Source organism: Bombus terrestris, chromosome 3 (assembly GCF_910591885.1).
Source record: "Bombus terrestris chromosome 3, iyBomTerr1.2, whole genome shotgun sequence".
In the NCBI taxonomy this organism is placed as follows: Eukaryota; Metazoa; Arthropoda; class Insecta; order Hymenoptera; family Apidae; genus Bombus; species Bombus terrestris.
In genome coordinates this window covers 19355312-19374792 of record NC_063271.1, presented here as the reverse complement: position 1 = coordinate 19374792, position 19481 = coordinate 19355312, and the positions used below count along the sequence as shown (strand labels likewise).

At 34.7% G+C, this 19481-nt stretch overlaps 1 protein-coding gene and 1 long non-coding RNA gene across 3 annotated transcripts in view; both read right to left on the bottom strand.

Moving 5' to 3' along the window:
* Positions 1-664: 664 nt before the first annotated feature.
* On the bottom strand, positions 665-3224 carry LOC125384788. Of its 2 annotated transcripts, none has more exons than XR_007223560.1 (2): positions 1146-1287; positions 665-1027 (listed from the first exon to the last, which is right to left on the bottom strand). XR_007223560.1 is itself a non-coding variant. In XM_048404688.1 (2 exons), exons 1-2 carry the CDS (start codon positions 3091-3093, stop codon positions 809-811), a joined length of 636 nt encoding a protein of 211 aa, XP_048260645.1. In that variant the 5' UTR covers positions 3094-3224; the 3' UTR covers positions 665-808. The 2 variants fall into 2 exon arrangements, 1 of the variants encoding a protein (XP_048260645.1); XM_048404688.1 differs by lacking the exon at positions 1146-1287 and adding an exon at positions 2677-3224.
* A 235-nt stretch (positions 3225-3459) lies between these two features.
* The window catches only part of LOC125384790, a 48203-nt gene continuing 32181 nt past the window's right edge, over positions 3460-19481 (bottom strand). Inside the window, exon 7 of the long non-coding RNA XR_007223561.1 lies at positions 3460-4751. This is a non-coding gene — a long non-coding RNA (uncharacterized LOC125384790). The remainder of the gene's footprint in view (positions 4752-19481) is intronic.

Here is a 19481-nt window from a genome sequence, read left to right as displayed (position 1 = left end):
TGTCTCAAAAGTTTCTTTCGTTTTGTTCTATTACTACAAAATAGATCATACATAAATCGATAAAATAATATAAAACAAAAAGTGTCGTGCATCTATTATTTCCTTATGAAACGAAAGAAACTTTTGAAACAAATGTAGATAGGAATTATAAGATGCTTATTGATTACCATCGGTATTTGGACAGTTAATTATGTATTGTATAAATAAGTCACAATATTTTTAGTAGGAGCATTTTTACTACCTAATCAATCATATGTTTAAAAATACTCTTTACATTGTACATTAATTTTTTGCTATGTGTACGTCTGCAATAAGCAACTTCTAGCTTCCATATATATATTTCCAAATTAGTCTCAATTTTTACCGGTATAATCATGATAGACACGTCTCGTTACATTGAAGTGAAGTGAAGAAAAACACTAACACACATAATATATATTCGCAAAAATCTTCTATCTAATATTTTCGTCAACTACTGTATAAACATTTATTAGATATTTGTGTGAGATTAAAATCGACAGATACGATAAAAGAATATTGTAGAGGTATAGCAATAAGAAAGTACAAGGAAAGTATAGCTCGTTAATTTGAATTACACCAGATTGTCAGTCATCTATTAGGTCGTGTTAATCTCTGAATAAATTCTTAAATAAATAAGTGTTAATTAAACGAGAAAAACTTAGCATTTATTAGTATTTGTGCTTCTACATTACATAATGAATAGGTCTTTTAGGGAAGAAATTCTTAGATAAAGAAGTGTTAATTAAACTAGAGACACTTAACATTTATTAGTATTTGTTCTTCCCCATTACTTCTTGAATAGGTCCTTTAGGGAAGAACAGAGAGACGGTTCGCTGAATTCCGTCTGCTGTTGGTTCTTGCTATTCCAAAACAAATTTGTCACTTCACCTGACATTGGTTTGTTCGAAGATACCGAGGGCTTTCCGCTCGACCCGGAAGCCCTCGGTATCTCCGTATCGTTTCCCTTCTGCGCCGTTAATATCTTCTCAATTGCGCTACCAAATACCTACGGACAAAATTGTTCTTATAAATTTATGAATATTATGTGTTTACGTATTTGAATGAAAATTTTTATGAAACGAGATTTCGCGTTAAAATACGTAATAGTAAATACGATAACTTACATGCTCTTTTTACCAAGATGAAAATGTATATGTAAATTTACTTGATGTATATGTAAATAGAAATATTTATATGTAATATTTATATGCTTGTATTTAAAATATTTTCATGCTTAAAGAATAAAGGTCATAATGTTATAAATATTTAAATCCTTGCACCTCTCCTTTATCGCGTAAGAAAGAGAAACTAAAAGTTTCACTCCAGAGAATGAGCTTCGTTCTAAAACAAATCAAATAACATATATTCAAGTATTTAACTGTTATTTAATATTCCTATATTATTAATATAGATGAGAGGTCGATAAGATAGTTTACAATCATTAAGTACAGTATCGCAGATCCACCATCAGAGATCAGTAATATTAAAATAAAATTCATGTTGGATTAAAAGTGTGGTTAAGTTGGGGCTAACCCCAAATTTGCAAATTTTGACCTAAGTCAAAAAGTGGCCATTTTTGCATCTCCTCGCGAACGAAAAATTCTTGTGCGACGTTTAAGAGAATTTATCAAAAAAAAAGAAAGAATTATTAGCATTTATACGAAATGTGACATGGAAGTTGAAAAAGATGAGTGTAGAGATGAAAAAATTAAGCAGAGGTCAAACTTACGCGCTACACTTGATCTTCATTTTCTTTAAATTTTGATCCAGCTGATAAATCAGTAATTAAACCAAGGGAACTAAGTTTGAAATCAAGCGAATCTGAAATACTATCAGACTGTTGCTACGTGAGAACAATAGCCATCTTGTACTTCGTATTTGCTCGATTCCAAACTCTAATCGATATACCAGCAGAATTTACCAGCAAAATAATTATTCAGAGATTCTGTCGGTAAAACAATTGAAGTTTAAAATCGAACGAATCCGAATTACTGCGAGATCGTTGGTGGCTATTGTTCTCGTAGCAACAAACTGATGGTACTTCAGATTCTTTTGATTTCAAACTACAATTGATTTATCAATAGAGTTGTCGAAGAATTATTTTGTCGATATCGGTGTAGAACAATAGCCAACAACGATCTCGCTGTACTTCATATTTCCTCTATTACAAACGTCGATTCATTTACCAGCAGAGCATCTGAAGAATTATTTCACATGGATCATGTAGAAAAAAAAAAAAAAAAACGAACACGAAAATGGAACTGTAATAACATTTTTTATTCCTTGTTGAGAGCCGTTCTTAAACATTTTGCAGGAATTTTCCCTTCGCAAGAAGATCGAAAAATAACCACTTTTGACGCTCTGTTTTCATCCCATATGAATTTTATCTTTAATATTACCGATTGATAATAATGTCACTGCGATATTGTCCGCAATGATTGCAAATTATCTTCTCCACGTTTCACCTATATCGATAATACAGAATATCAAACAACAATTATTTAATTTCACGTTGTTGTTGACTTTATTAATTTTTACGATAAAGTGCATTCTCTGGAAGAGATTTTACGATTTACGATTTTCTTTTTCATTCCTCCTTTCACCTACGATGGCTCTTAAACAAGAAACGATATCGTAACGAGAAATACAACTTACCTGAGCGTCCACTTTGGTTCCACTAGTGTTGTCCCATACGACCTCGCTATTAGGGGACTTTTTACCGAACATTTTCTTCACCGCCTTCACTACCTTCAATTCGTCGAACCTAAGACTTGAACTGGCCGTTGCTAAATCTTCCGGCTTCTTCGACATTTCCGTCGCGGAAGACCCTACCGAGCTTAGGATCGATATCAGATCCCTATTAGAGCAGACCATGCCCGCAGCACCGAAAACGGGTGCTCTCGCGGCTCTTGGCAGTTCCGAGACGCGCTTTCGGAGAGAAGACGTCGGCGAAACCGACAGAGTAGGCATTTCAAAGAATCGTTGTTTCGGCTGTTCAGTGTAACGTTGAACAGAACTGTTACCCTCCAGCGGCTGCATTTCGTACACTTGCTCCGTCGACGTCCTGTACATCCTTAAGCGCACCTGGCAAACGGATTGCTTTTATTCGAAAGACAGTTTCTTTTTTATCATAATTCGTGCGTTATGATACATGTTTCGATGATTGAGCCGTTAAACGTGACAAAGCGATGGAATTGTTTTGCACAGAAATTCTGGTTCTAAAATTATGTTAGGGATTCTAGGGCGTAATAACATCTTGGAACGCAAAGTTATCGATGTGTCGATGAAAGTTAAGCGAGCTTTATCGAAGCACACGTTCGAGTCTTTGGGCGATTGCTAGGAATACGCGTAATGTTCTTTTCTGTGAGCTGAAAAGTTGAACGACTATAAAAGGCGTTTGTAGAGGATTTCAAAGCTGAAGAAGAAGCAATACAAATGTTTAGAATCAGAAATTATCTGTTTATATAGAAATCTGTTTGATGCAAAATCTAAAATCAATCAAATCGGATTGTACGGACGTATTTGTCTGTATTAATCCTTTGACGTCGATACCAACGATGTATATAGCGAATGGCGGTTATCAGCCAAGATTATGAGCACGTAGGGAAGAACAGAACTGAACGCTTGCTGTTCCAATAATGACGATCCATAAAAGTCTGAACTCTAATAAAAAAAACGCATGATAACGAATACAGCGCGTATTCTTTCGTATGTCTTCAATGAATATGTATAAGTTTGCTCGTAACAGAGTTGAAAAATGCCTGTAGCGTTCCAAGTTTGAACAACGTTTGTGTCGCGCGAAAGTTGATCAATATCTGAACCGTTTGAACGTTAACAAGTATCTTTTTCTGTGTTCGAGGTGTGAATGCCGCGAGTGTCATGACCAGCCTTTCACGTGCTCTTGGCGCGCCTTCTACTGGCAAAGATGGGTCGCTACTTGAACTAACACGAGATGTTAGTTTTCCGAGAAGATCACGATATCTCTGCGGGTGAGGAAGTTCGGCAACTTGTACCGCTGTAATATAATTCCAAATTACCCTGCGGAGATACCGAGTTTACGACACGTCCCTGGCGATTGAGCGCGGGATGAAGCAAATTTCTATGTTATTGCTTAATAATTTATGATTCCAATTGAAAAATAAGCTTCTTCGCGACCATGCTATAAGCTTCACCGACGAAGACGTGCTTCCTTAGCGAGGCTCCTGACGAACAAGGAATGAAAACCATAGCGACTCGATTCGTCCGTAATTTTAACTGTTAATTTTCGCCTAATTAATAATTGTTCTAACTCCATCTAAAAAAGAAGAAAAAAAAAGTAATTGATGAATCCACGTATGCGTACATTGTTATAAAGAACGATATGATGTGTAAATAATTATAAGTTACAAAGAATAAAATAATAAATAATACGATGAAAATTGTATACCTGGAGAGCAACGAATATTTGGTTCTTTCAAATCTTAACTTCGCACGATCGTATAGAAGTTCGTCAACTTTAAACTCGGTTTTTCTTAGTCTGCAAACTAGCGGAGATAGAGCGACTAAAATAAACGAAAGATCCTTACCTTCCTCGCTTTTATGTCTGCGATGTTATCCATAACGTCCAACTGACGATTACTGCCAAACAACGTCGATGACACTCTTTCCATCGTAACGACCGAATTTCTTCGGCCATCTAGCTGAGGAGCTGGTCCTGATTCTTCTCCGCTACGATCGCTCATTCGTCTCATCTGTCGACACAAACATCAAGATAGTTTCGATACGCGAGAACTGTCGTTGTGACGATCGAGCCTGGCGAAAGTCAAATTGACCAACTTTATCTTTGGACAATCTCATAATTTCGCAATTTCATCGTCCAAATACACGATTGATTCTCACAAAACCTCTAGTTCCTTAGAGCTTAACGCCACGCTCATCTTTTCACTTTTATCGCATATTGTCTCACCACTTGCGATACTTGTAATTACTTTTCTCTACTTTTCAATTTTGGAGTTGGTCAATGTGATTTCCGAATGGCTCGATTGACTATGCGAGTCATGGATAAAGATGACAATTAAACTATTCAGATTAGTCATGTTGCTTCGTCAAACGATTTGAATTCAAGCAATTCGAAACCATTTTGTCAATGTGAACCTATTATTTTACCAATGTGAATCTGTAATTTTGCTTGAAATGTCCTTCCAAGTTTTTATGATGATTCAGACTGGTCAAGTTACCTGAATCAAGCAACTATTTTCAAGTTACTTGAAACTATTTTGTTAACGTGTACAGTTGCTTGAATCAAGCAACTATTTTCAAGTAAGTTAGAATCATTTTGCCAATGTGAACCTGTAATTTTGCTTAAAATATCCTTCCAAGTTTTTATGATGTTTCAGAATGATTGCCACGTTAGAACGAAGTAGCTTCAATAAATAATTGATATGCAGCGACATAAAGAAAGTAGTGGCAAAGTAAAAATTTTAATGTAAATCTTTCGATGGATTCAAAGGCGTAATAAAAAAAGGTAATAAAAAGATTTCGAAGCAGAACTAGATTATTTGAAATCCTCTGACGAAAATGCTACGATAGAAGGTCCTTTAGTGCGGAAATTACGTTACAGAATTTTTTCGAATGGAAAGAACACAATGTAGTTATTGATTTTGAAGAACGTTCCATAAAATATTGAGTTACTTAAGCTGCTTATATTTTGATTTTTGTAAATAAGCAAACGCGTATTGTTTATCATTTTATTGTTAACTTATTTATTCCATCTTTTCTATTATTCGTTATTTAATATTAAAAATTATACTTATTTTCTTAAAGTTGATTCATATAATTATCATGCTTTCCTTTATGAATTAATTGAATGTTAACGCGTCGCGTAATTTATAAGTATTAAGAAAAATCGTTTATTCGAGTACATTATTCACCTGGTGTAATGTCACTCAATTAAGAAGCACGAAAGAATATATTCTTGTTCGATTTATCGCGAAAAATAAAATCTTGCACGTGTGTACAAGCTGTTGGTTTCATCCAAAAACTACGACGCATGGGATAGAGAAACAGATATATATGCAAATGCACGTAATATATAAGAGAAAAACGTATGTACGAGTCGATAAATCGAAGTACGAACTGAAAAGGGAAATTTAAATTTTATCGAAAATTCTACTTCTAATCGACGTCTGCGTAAGATACGAGGACTAGCTGTTGGCGAGATACGGAAGCAATTTGTAGGTTCGAAGGGGAATATCGAGAAACTGGTGGAATACGCGAAGCTGTCGCCAAATTTTAACGTCTAATAACTTCCAATGGCTGTCTGATATCCGCACGGTAACACTTCCAACGAAATAACGAGAGCGATTCGCAAAAGAAAATATCGACTCGCAACATTCGCTCTGGGCACGTGCTGCGTGAGCGCGTCTGCGTAATCCGTTTTTAACGGGCGAAAAAGTCAGTGTTATTGCTAAAGCGAACGTACTAGGAAAAAAGTAGCGAAGCGTAGAACTTTAAAAATAAAACAACATTTTTCCACGTTATATTCCTTCTGATATTTACGAAGCCTTCGTGTGCCAAAAGAATCTGACATTCTAATGTGACAATAAATAGGAAATCTTTTAAGCAAAAAGAAAAGAAAAATACATATATCTCGAGTTCTCATTGGGATTAGGGGCGTGTAACGAATCTTCATTTGGATTAACCATTGTTGTTATACGATATGGATGATATTTACTGGTACCGATATGATTACAGTACCGATATGGTACAGAGTTTGACAAGTAACCGTGGCAATTAGATACTCGAGATGCCAATGACAATGATCTTAGGTTCAATAACGAATCCACGGTCAAAGGGATAACAAATACGTCTTCTTCCAAAGTCTAAGTCGTACTGAGCTTACTTGTCCACAATTCAAGTGTAACTCAACTTACTTGTCTACGATATAAGTAGAACTCAACTTACTTGTCTACAGTATAAGTAGAACTCCCTCAGTCCAAATGGAACTGCACTTATATACTCGTCTCTGTACCCCTCGGGTCAACTATATTTTTAAGGAGATCTATACAATTACTCCATAGCTTTGTTAGGTAAAAACGTCCATGCCATGACCGTGGCTACGTTTAGCGACCAGTTATGTCACTTCGAGCCCAAGCCTACTGTCATAAATCTCGGGTAAACATAGTCGGATTAAATCATAAACAACTACTTCTGAGTTTTATTATTTAAGTGCAGCTATAATAAAAAGTCTAGACTAAAGTATTGGGGGTCTTCCCAAAAATTCCAAAAGAAAGGCCCCGATGTCCTTTTATCTCCAACATGTATATAGGAGAAATAAAATAGTATAGTAATTTTTTAATTGCACACTAAATTAGTATTAAATTCCATACGATATTTTCAAAGATCTTGTATCTTTGAATCTATCAGATAATTTTCGAGAAAGGTCCTGTAACTTCCATATACATTTTCCGATCCATTTCAAATTTTTCCAATACAATACTCGCGTCTCGTTACAGCGCCAGCGAAATTTCCAAATATCTCGCATGACACGCATCGCACATTCGTGAAAACATTCCGTGATAAACGTTGGAACGCTTTCTCAAGCCATTGGGTATATCGCACCGAATAATTTCGAAATTTCACTGGCGCTGTAACGAGACAAAACTATGCTGATTATTATTATTATACGTGCAAAATGTGGAACAGATTTGAAAATGTATCACACAAGTATCGGAAAAAAGATCATCGAATTATTGGAAAAACCAATTTTGTTCGCTACGTCGATAAGCCACGGTAAATAGCGAGATCGTTTTTGAGACTAATAGTGCGTTTAAAACTACTGTTCATACCGTGTGCTAATTTTTCACTAATACTAAATAAACTACGTTCGCAAGTAAATGTCCAGAATAACGTAATTTCCATCTGCATCGTCGGTTTCGTTTCAAATTTCACTGTTATAATTCTCGCAGCGATTCCTGTCTCGTTACAGCGTTAACAAACTTTCGGAAAGTGTCGCGTAATGCGCATTTGGAAAAAATTTTCCGTTGCGAACGTTGGAATAGCAGCGCGAGCCACCGCGCAAACAGCGGGAAACAATTTTTCCTTGGAAAACTTGGAAGCTCGTGTCATCGTTTAGAACACGTACCTGCGTTGTGTTTTATCGATGTTCGGTACTTTGAAGTCTAAGTATAAAGTGCTTGCACGGTGCAACTAATCCGTGACAAATCGAGCAAAGTAGAGGCTGCATTTCATCGAATCAAGGAACGTTTGACGTGTACACCGTGACATACAGAAACTTGTACATCTCTGAAAGCCAACGCTTTGATGTTTAACGATGAATGCTCAATTCTCAGAAACGATGCTGTCGTTGAAATTAAGCTAGTCGTTTCTGCCGGTGTACGCGGAATTTCCTTTCTATGGGCTCTCGCGTACAAACGTGTTTATGTTCATTTACACCGTCTTTCTATACGAGAGGTCTAATCAGTTTGTAGAGCCGATTTATCGGTTTCTGTGCGTACAGCTGCGTTACCGTTCGTCGAACGAATCATGCAAACCAGACAATTGCCCGATTTTAAGACGCGACACGATAAACGCGAACAACTGGTTCAGTGGGACGACGATAATATCGATCAGAACGTTCTACGTAAAATTAGTTAGAAACGATCCGCCTGTTACGATCGAACTTGGGCTATTGGCATCGATTGTGGTAGTTACACTTGGCTAGCAAGTGTAATTAGAAAAATACGAATCCTTGGCAAATTAACGAATAGTTTCTATCGAAATTTACTCTTAACCGAAGCATTTATCTTTTATACGATATCATACACAGCAACTGGAGAACCCGGAGAAGCGTTACCACTGCGAGAATTACGCTCAGCTAATAAACGCAAACGAACGAGAGACAAATATTCTGATAAGTTCGGCAAGCAAATGTTATCTCGTTTCTAGAAATAATTGTTAATAAGGAATATGCTAACAAGGAATTTGCTAATAACCGTAAGGTTGTATTAAGCGTACGATTTATGCTAAATATAAATTGCACGAATGCGACGACAGTTCGTAACAAATTGAGTTCGATAACGACAATGTTAATTGTTTATCGTTTGTGCAACGCTATGAGGCGATTCTTCTCGAAAAATTGCAAGTGCCGAAACGACAGTAATTAACGCCATATTATTATAAAATAAATTCTAGGTAGTTTTAACGCGAAAGATTTATACTGTTTGAATAAATTCTCGTTCGTAAGTATTTGCCCGAATGCTGGTCTCGTGCGAAACGCGATAATTAAAATTGCGGATTTTTAGCATACGCAATACACGCAAGAAGATATAAAATTGCACAAATATTTAAGATATAATTGTAGATGAAACTTTCAGTCTGAGATCCAATCGAACCGGTAGCCTTTCTAAAACCGATCTCTACTTTCAAATCAACTTTAAATTTCAGCCTGTTTTTATGAGAAAATTCTCAAACTAATATGATGCTCCTCGGACAGCTCTTCTCTGCCTTCTCTTTCGCTCTCCACTCGTCTCCCCCTAGAGAACAGCGTAATAGGACTACGTGTGCTCGTAGTCGGAGACAAAATTGGCGTTCAGGTGATATTCTACGGGAGCTTATTTTTCTAGATGACTCGTAACCCTGGCAAGTGTCAGTCTTTAATCTCTTAACGTACAATTTTGCTCCGCCTAACCGGTCAAAGACGCGCAATTTCTTCCTCGATCTACGTTCGCGATCTAAAGACGCTCGATTATACGCACACAGAGACGCACGAAGATACTCGAAGACTCTTAGAAACTTTTCACTTTTCCTATATTACACGAAATATTTAGAAACTTCATTAACAGCACGACGAGCCACGATTATACGTGAGTGTGAAATTTCTAAAATTTCTAATTTCTCTGCAAAACCGTATCCAGAAGTTACATAAAATATTCGTCGCGCAAAGACGATGAAAATATTTGAGCAGTCAATTATTCGCTGTGTTAAGCCACGATATTTAGCGAAACGATCTTTATCACCAGTTGTAATGTTTAAGACTACTTCTATTCATGCTGTATACTAATTTTTCGCTAAATGTATATTTGCCATAAATATTACAATTACAAGACATCATAACTGTTACAAGAGAAGTTTCTAAAGTTGCGATATGAAGGTTGATGTTTTTAATTAAAAAATTTTTGATCGCGAATAACCGTTAAAACGGATTAAAGTTTTTTTGATTGCCGGTAATCGTTATCGACGAGAGAAATTTCAGTTTGGTTACCAATAACCAACATAAATGACCGGATTTTTAAAATATTTTTTTTTTTTTTTTTTTTTGTTACGATTAACTGTTATCCGTGGCGAGAAAATTTTATTTTGGTTATCGATGACCATTATCGATGGCAAAAATTTGCTCTACATTGTCAATTATCACTGGCTATATTATCAATCGTTATTAACGTCACTGATAATTATTGGGTTGGAAACTAGGTGATTGCGAATTTTGTCATTATCATCTAATGACAAAACCCGCAATCACCTAGTTAACAAGCCAATAGTACGTGTGTTCGCAGTTATTCATAAAACTTGTGTGTTTTATCGAGCAAACAAAAAGATATGAAAATATATGAAACGAATAGGATGAAAGATATCGCAGTAGAATATTTTTATTAACAGTTGCACCGTGATATCTTTTATATTATGCTTTGTTTCGTACATTTTCGTATCTTTTTGTTTGCTTAATAAAACATATCAGTTTTATAATTAAGCTCCTTTACGTTGCCAGTGAAAACCGATTATCAGCAATGTCAATAAATATCGACGATAGTCGAATGTGACTAGAAAATATTTTTTTCATCGATATTGCTTGGCGATAATCGAAAATCAATTTCGCCATCGATAATGGTTATCGGTAACTAAAGCAAAATTCGGTTTTCCTTGATAATGGTCACTGTTCGATAACCGAACAAAAATTCAGGTCACTTCCATTGATTACTGTTTCAAATTAAATTCCCATGATCTAAAATTATTATCGAGCGACCGAGGAACATATCGAATCGTTCGTAATGATTATTCGTAATCAGAATTATTAACGATTAAAATTCTTGAATCGTATCGCTTTTGGAGAAATTGAAAACTGGCTTTTAACGTAGTAAAATATTAGTAGTAAAAATATTTAACGTAGTTGTTATTTTGGAGCTTCGCTTGTAACTTCCACGTAGATTCCCAGATTGATTTCTAATTTTCCTATTGTAATATAACAATTAATACGATATAATATAATAATCTTAATATTAGATTATAAATATTAACATTGTAGGATTTTTTTATTTATTTATTTTATTTGGGTATGGTCGTTGTCACAAGATCACCGGCGATCTATCGGTTTCGTGATTTCTTGCGTCTCCGACGTGACACAGGCAACCTCTTGTACCATGGCTCCGGTATACACACGTTCCATCCACCATGGGATGACCCATGGTCAAGTAGACTTTCTTAGTTAATCAAGGTTTTCCCCGATATTACAATATTACAGCAACGATAGTTCCAATGCGGTGCATTTGATACACGTCCGGCAGTGAAAAATGACGAGGATACAACAACAACAACGTTCGAAAAACTTTGAACCGCAAGGCGGGTAATGCTTCGAGAATTCCTCTTTAAACGAAGAACTTCGATGCAGTTGAACGTTCTCAAGTTAAAATTACGCCAACTATGTTCGAGTAGTGCGCTTTCCAGCTTTATGCTGTTTTTACGTTCTGAAGAGAAAAATGATTTAAGTATTTCGGGTGGAAATTCTGCGAGTAGAACGAGAGTTTTAGTTCTTGCTTTTCCAGCAGTTGTCGTTTTAATAATTTTAACCTTCTTAATACAACCTGCATGCGATAGTTTCATAGTTGAAACATTTATTCCCTGGCACAGCACTTAAAAATGATATATATACGGTTTTCATTATCAGATTCGAATACGCGCGTATTGAATTTAGTTAAAATTTTAATTGAATATAAAATACATTATCGCTTGTTTCATTGGATAATGTAACGAATTTCTCGTAATAATATAGGAATTTCATCAAAACGAGTAAATCAACACGTTGATTGACGAAGTTTGAACTACCTGTTGAAAAGTTTAACAATAATGTATTATATATGTATCTGTTCATCAACCATCACGAATCAGCCAAATAATAATTGGAAATAAATTTCATTGATATTTCGTTCCGTTAATAATTAATATGATATTGCCTATAAAAGCGAACATACTTCTTTATTAATACGTTGTCTCAGCGTAGTTTTAATATGTAGATAGATATGAGAAAGACAAAAATAGCGGAGATAGTTCAACGTGCAAGTTTGATGTACGGAGCCCGGTCCGAGTGATACGAAGAAGCAAGCACCGCGTGATTCTTCGTGGAAATATAAATGAAATATATATAGCATAAAAATTTTTGCATTCTCGACGTGGTTGTCGAGAAAATTGAGTTTGAAAATTTATCAAGCATACCGGAACGTGGGTAATTCCGGACTGGACGGGACTGAATAATCGACATGGAGGTCATTTTACGTGTGGAAACAAGTCGAAAATGTGGAGTAACATGTTCCCGTTTAAGGCTTCATTTTCGAGATAATAAATGTTAACGAATAAATGAGAAATTTTCAAATTTATTTTTCTGGGAAACAAAGCGTTCTACGAAGAAATGTTATTTTACGTTTTCGACTTATTTTCACACGTGAAACCACCTCCTGTCGATTATCTAGTCCTACTTATTCCGGAACATACCGTCGTTTAAGTATACTTGATAAATTTGCAAATTCGATTTTTTCGCCAACTAAGTCGAGTTAAAACTAGCAAAATGTTATTTTTAAAATAAAAATTAGATAATAGAAAGTAGATAGAAAATAACATTTTGTCAGTATATATATAATTATATATATAATTTATTAAATTTCATCTGTCGGCTACAAAATGAAATTCATTTACGCACGTGGAGTTCTCATTCACATTTGTCGGAGTTATCATTCAACCTCAATGCACAGATTAAACATAGATTATTATATAGATATATAGTGCACTCTATACAGCATAAACATTGTATTAATTATCGGTTTATTATTATTATTATTATTACCTATTTATCGCAGCAAGGTTTAAAGGATAGTGCTGTCTGTGTTACGAAACACGCGCGTTGCATGTTAATTGGTGAAGTAACTTTACATGTGAGAACGACGAATGTAATTTCTCTTTAATAGACAGAACATTGTCGAAATTTTCGACAAATACAAACCCGTAACACGTAAGTAGGAAAGCGATAAAAGTCAACGATTCGTTTATCGCAATTTCCACTTTTAACAACGTCTCAAACGTTATTCCAGCGTATATTGCTCGAAATTGAATAGAAATTTGTGCAAGTTCTTAGTTAATAACGTTAGAGAAACGAATAGCGCGTTAATAATTTGCAACTCGTATTAGTTGGTGAAAGTTTGCGTATTACGTGTTCCGGTCGAAAAGTTTATCGACTTGATAAATTAACATAGCATTGTGACAGCGTAGCAAAGAATACGTGCTTAACATTCGATTAATATTACCATTCGCTTGAAATTAACTTCTTCGTGAAAATTTAATATCGATAGGATAAAGAGGATATCACGCGGATTATCTCGAGATCAGAAATTAAATTACTTGGTAATTTGATGTTAAAATTTCTTATTATACACAATGTGTTTCAGTAATTGAATATACGCGAAATTAACTTACGATATTATTCATCGAATTATAATGAAACAATTAGCTAGCAATTCGTTTATTCTATTATTTTATTATGTGTATGTTGAACAGAATTTTATACGTTTCTCGTACCTACTACGTGGTAGACATAATTTATTATTATGGTTTATCATCGTTTATAATTTAATAATCATTTAACGTTGAAATTCGATATAATATTCCGGCGGAATTATTCTTTCACTATCATAATGAATTTAATAGCAGCAAATTTTATATATAAACGTAATAATGAATGCAACGAAAGTAAAGGTATTATATTCACTTTCGTTAAAGTAATCGGTTAATCATTAGAATACAATCTAACGATTATCAATATTAAAGAGCATCGCTTGTTTACTTCTTATAGCTTCGCCGCCTTCCGCATATTTTATATCTTCGTTCAACGTTTTAATTTTAGTACACGAACATTAACTTTCATAAATCGTCAGAGCTAATCTGTTACAATGTAATCAGGAAAGATAATTAAAAACTGAGCAGGTTAATTAGCCTAGTTCCATAAAGGACCAAATTAAAAATCCAATCAACAACGTACTTGAGCCAAGCTTAAATTCGATGCATGTGTTAAATTAACATTTCAACTTATTAATAATTCAACGATACTCTCCGCTGCATTGATCCTTTTTTTTTTTTTTTTTTTAATTTAGAACGAAATACAATAGCCTGCTATTTTATTTATTGCCGTTACACGCTGTCGCTATTATCAGTTGTTTCGGAAAACTAGAAATAACAGGGAATTACATTTCTATATATCCGTCGCTCGTTACATTACATTGACGTTTTATAGATATTTATAACGACGGTCTCTGACATTTACGTTGTCGATCGATGTAAGATAAATGAATTTCAGGAAGGAAGAGAATTGACATTTGATCATTTCAATTGCAATTACACGTAATCACAAACCATTTCGATAAAGCGAAATTTAATTTTACAAATACGAAATAAACCGAACAGATCGTCAATATATTTTTAACCCTTCAATAAATAGACACAGTAGAGGCCATTCGATTCTGAAATTGAAATCTGAATTTTCATTTCGGTTATCACGGTATAACGGAGAACTTTAGAATCTTTAACGTTCATGTACGTCCGAATATAAAAGGAAAAACTTAACGAGTAAACGCACGTTAGATTGATTTTTATGAAACAGAAATTACAATAAATGAAATTATCACTCAGAAACATTCACTCAGCGTTTCGTCTATCCTTGGTTCGTACGAATACCGAAAAATTCTATTTTATCATATCATTTATCTAGTAATCCTGATCAATTATTTTCTAATGTTATAGAAAACCAGCAGGTGTTGCAACGTTCATTAACGAGCATGTACACATGTTAGCCATGAGATGTAGATTATACCTTTTAGTAAACAATTTCATTTGCCGTGGAAATTGAAGTTAGGACGTTTTAACGCTTTTTATTCCCCTTTTTTGCTTCTTATGACGCTATAACCATAACGCACTGGCAATGGTGATAATGTTTTTAAACTTTCTTTCTTTTGTTCATATTATGTTGCACATAAATATACGTGAAATAAGGTAATAATAATAATAGTAATAATAATAATAATAATAATAATAATAATAATAATAATAATAATAATAGTCGCTTATAAGTTTCCACTCACAGGGATGTTGTTACATTAGGCTGTTGCAATTTGTTTGAAACGACAAGTATATTCGTCAAACACAAAGTGACTGCTACAATACAGAATTAAGTTGTAATAAAACGACCGTTTCATTTTTTAATGTTATTACCAACAGGGCTCGTCGTGAGGCAAAATATTGCCGCTTCTTCGTGACGACTATACTCGTCGAAGACGGCTAACTGGTTAAGTCTATCCGTTTAATGTACTTATCATTTTCCACAGCTGCCTGCTGTCTTCCTATGAAATGTTCTACTTTCCTCTTATAAAATTTCTACGGAGACGAGTTCCATTGTCGCAAATTTCGCTCCTCGATCAATCGAATTATTTATGGGATGCTCCGACAACCATAATAGGTAGAGCAACGCGATGAAAATAATATAATACGTTGATATAACGTATAAATTAATTATATCACGTATCATGGAATGATATATCATCGATAATGTCATTACCAAAGCGTCGATCTGAATAGTTTCGTTTAAGTTTGATAGCTAATCGCTAGCAAACTGCGTCGTAATAAATTGTCCTGGCTGATAGGAAGCAATTATACAAATTGAACGCGCGAATAGTCCGAGAAATTGTCTGAAGAAAGCATTATCTCTTGGAAATTTCATTAGAAGGTAAACACTGCGTGGGTGGAACCCTATCTGTAAATTTGCAGTTATTTCTTATTGGGTGATCTCCTCATTAATTTTACAGGGGGTGCTAACAAGCAGACTGACGAACGAGGCTAACATTCCCTTTTGAACGCTTCTGCGAATTCTCCGTTGCCTTTGCCAGCTTTCTGTCCGATTATACAAAATCTATCAAACGAGAATTTATCAATAAACCGCAGATTGTCGTACAAATTAATATAATTGTATACATTAATATAATTGTAAATATTATTGGCGGAACGGAGCTTAAATAAAGTACTTTGCCTCTGATAATTCATATATTTTCGCCGTGCTACGCACAAATTTTCTAACAAACGTATAAATATTAGCGGCATACTTGAAAACCACAAATACGATAAGTTCGTGTTTGTTCATTCGATGACCTTCGTGTCGCTTGTTGACTACAAAGAAATATTTTGATAAATAAGACATAATCGATAAATAATAATTATAAAAATAAACGAATAAGTAAATCTAGAATATTTTGCAAAGGAACAGTAATACTGGAGCAACTCTTCTGTTGGTCCAACTTAATAAACTTGATTGCAGAAGATAAAATTCTCGATCGTTGATCAAAGCAAAGTCGAAGATGCAAAGACACCTCTCTACACGCTGGAAGCATAAAACTTCACAAGATAAAATAAAAGATCGAAATCGTAAATTTGAAGGGATAAAGTCGCTGTTCCGATGTAAGCGAGATATCATTAACTTTCACTCTCACCTACGAATGGTCATAAATGTCTCAAAGCGTACAGAAGACACCAGGGAGAAACGATATAGCATCGATAAAACTTTTATTATTAAAAAAAAAAATTACCACATTCGAAGTTTTTATTTGGGGACTTTGAAACGCTCCCTGCTAAAAACCTTTAACGCCCCCCCCCCTATATCTTCTTCTTTTTATACCTCGGAAGCAGTTTCACAAGTTTCCTGCCCTTTTCATTATTTTAGACCTAATAAGAAGATATTTTTAAGGTGAAAAAGACAGTACGTTTATCATCGATGTCAGTCCGGTTAGATTCTATGGTAAATTCATACAGAATATCTTAATCAGTTAATTGTCTTTGACGAGTATACTCGTCGTGCGTAAAAAATAGTTAAAACTTGCTGTTTTCAATTGCGATAAATTTCGGCAATAAAGTTGAAAAATAAAAAAGTCGTTTCGTTACAACTTAACGCTAGAACTACCGATAGTTAACACGAAGCTATTTCTACTAAAACCAGCGAAAATGACTGGTCTTTAAAAAATACGTAACAATGGAATATTTTTATATTTAGTGATTTATTACTTTCTTACAGAAGGAATTCCATGTTATGTAGTGCATTTTTGGGATTATTAATCCATCTGGGACCATCATCCCTGAACTAGGATTGATACACTTATAATAGGATTGATACACTTCCTGATAAATGTTATCATTATATCGAATGACACGCAGTAAAAATTTTAAGAACGCGTGGCAAGTTGTACAAAACGAGGCAACTGGTTAATTGGGATTCAGATTGTGGGAAACAGATTGTGGGACCTTTTTACCCTTTTACACCTTGACAAGTACCGGTAATTTTAACTGATATTGGTATAGGTAGCCTTGATACATTATTTTGAGTTTGAATACATAAAAAACAAAACAAGATTCATTATATTATTCTTTTAGTTATCGTTGCAAAAGTCATTACATCATTGCGGAAAAAAATATAACATGAAGTAGGAATTTTAAAATAAAATTGTAAAACCAGTCAATTTCACTAGTTATTCTGGTTTAGTTTATTTGACAACTTAATTCCATACTACACAGTTGCACATACCCTGTGTTTGAATATACTCGTCATCGCTTTTTAGGAAAACGTTTTCCAAACAGGTGGCAACAGTCGACTGGCCAAGTAGATTATTAGCAACTTCGTCAAGAAAGTTTCTAATTTTATGAAGGAAACGTAAAATGTAGAAATTGGTAATTTTAAACACGAAAAAAATGTAAAGATTGTATAGCTTCAGTATAGGTTCAGTCGCTATCTCCCTTTCAGAACATTTTAGAAATCATCTACAAGATCATATTGACCATTAATTCTCAATCTTTTCGTCCCCTTCGTGTCTCTTATGTCAGATTGAAGGGAATGTCAACGATAATTTACCTTCTACCCTTGGTGAACAACTTTCAGATAGAAATGGCGGAACCTTCAAGATATATCGAATGATATTTATTAAGCCGTCCCATTAGGGTGAACGAGAACGGAATGTAGCATTAACTTGGTACATAAAATCCCACCCCACTTTGTCTCCAGCATATTGCTTGTACGGTTCTGCAACCATGTAACATTTGCCCCTAATGCGATACAAGTATGAGAAGAGCTTCGGTATGTTGCAGCCTAAGTATCGTGAATTACGAGCGCAATAAAAATGTTAATGCTACAACAAGGAAAACAACGTTCCGATTTGTTTAATTCTTTTAATTCGAATCACGAAAAAAGCACATGTTCATTCAAAATGATAGTAATCCGTGTTATGAAAGAAGCAAGGACGAGCATATAAATTGATTTGAATTTTTCAAAATATTTGTTCAGATGGCGAATCGAAGAGATGAAAGGCGAATCGAAAGTTGAAAGATTTCGGAATAAATTATTTTTTTAACGTTCTGTACGTGTGCGAATCTTCGAAAGAAGTTCAAATTTCCGTTGCTCTAAACCCAGATAAAGAAAACTTGAAAAATAAACCTTTACCTTGTTCATCGCAAAAACTCAAGTCGTTTGATCTGACCTTACGAAGAAATTATTCAATTGCGAAGGATGTTGCGATAGTATTGCCGTTCACTGTACATGACCATTCTATGGCAAATCGATCATTTTTTCACGTCGATATCAGGGATTCTTTTTTTTCCAACTTGCCAACTCGAGAAAGCGAAAAAACTTTCGACAGATCTAACTCACGAAGATGGAAGAGATCGATTTACGTAAATGGAAAGATGCGTAGCTATCTTTGAATAAATAAAAAACTTACATATTATTTAAACGAAAAAGGTCGTTTCAACAAAGATCCATTTTGAGATCAAAACAAAGATCCAAAATTTCTCCCTATCGCGCTCTCTTTTCTCTCATCTTTACACACTCATTGTGTAATATCATGGTCATATATGCAAGTTTCAACAATGTTTCGACCATGTAACGAGCTATCCTAATCACATCGAACTACCACGGAAAATGCAGTCGAACAAGCAGACTAACGCCAATGATTCATAGACTCGTGGCAAATGAAAATTAATCGCTGCGAGTCTTTTTCCTGTCGTTGCTATATACTATGTATGTATGTATATATGTACGTACATTTATATATGTAGCTTGCTCCGGACATACAGACTAACAGATAATAACCGAAGAGAAATATCCAGGCTGTGTCACACGACAAAAGCCACTAGCATGA

What these genes read in the sequence shown, in the direction of transcription:
- LOC125384788 (XM_048404688.1), bottom strand. Translation starts at nt 3,093, where the DNA reads ATGTACAGGACGTCGACGGAGCAAGTGTACGAAATGCAGCCGCTGGAG. An exon ending in GAACCAAAGTGGACGCTCAG is followed by an intron (nt 1,028 to 2,676) that starts GTAAGTTGTATT and finishes TTTTGTCCGTAG; the next exon opens with GTATTTGGTAGCGCAATTGA.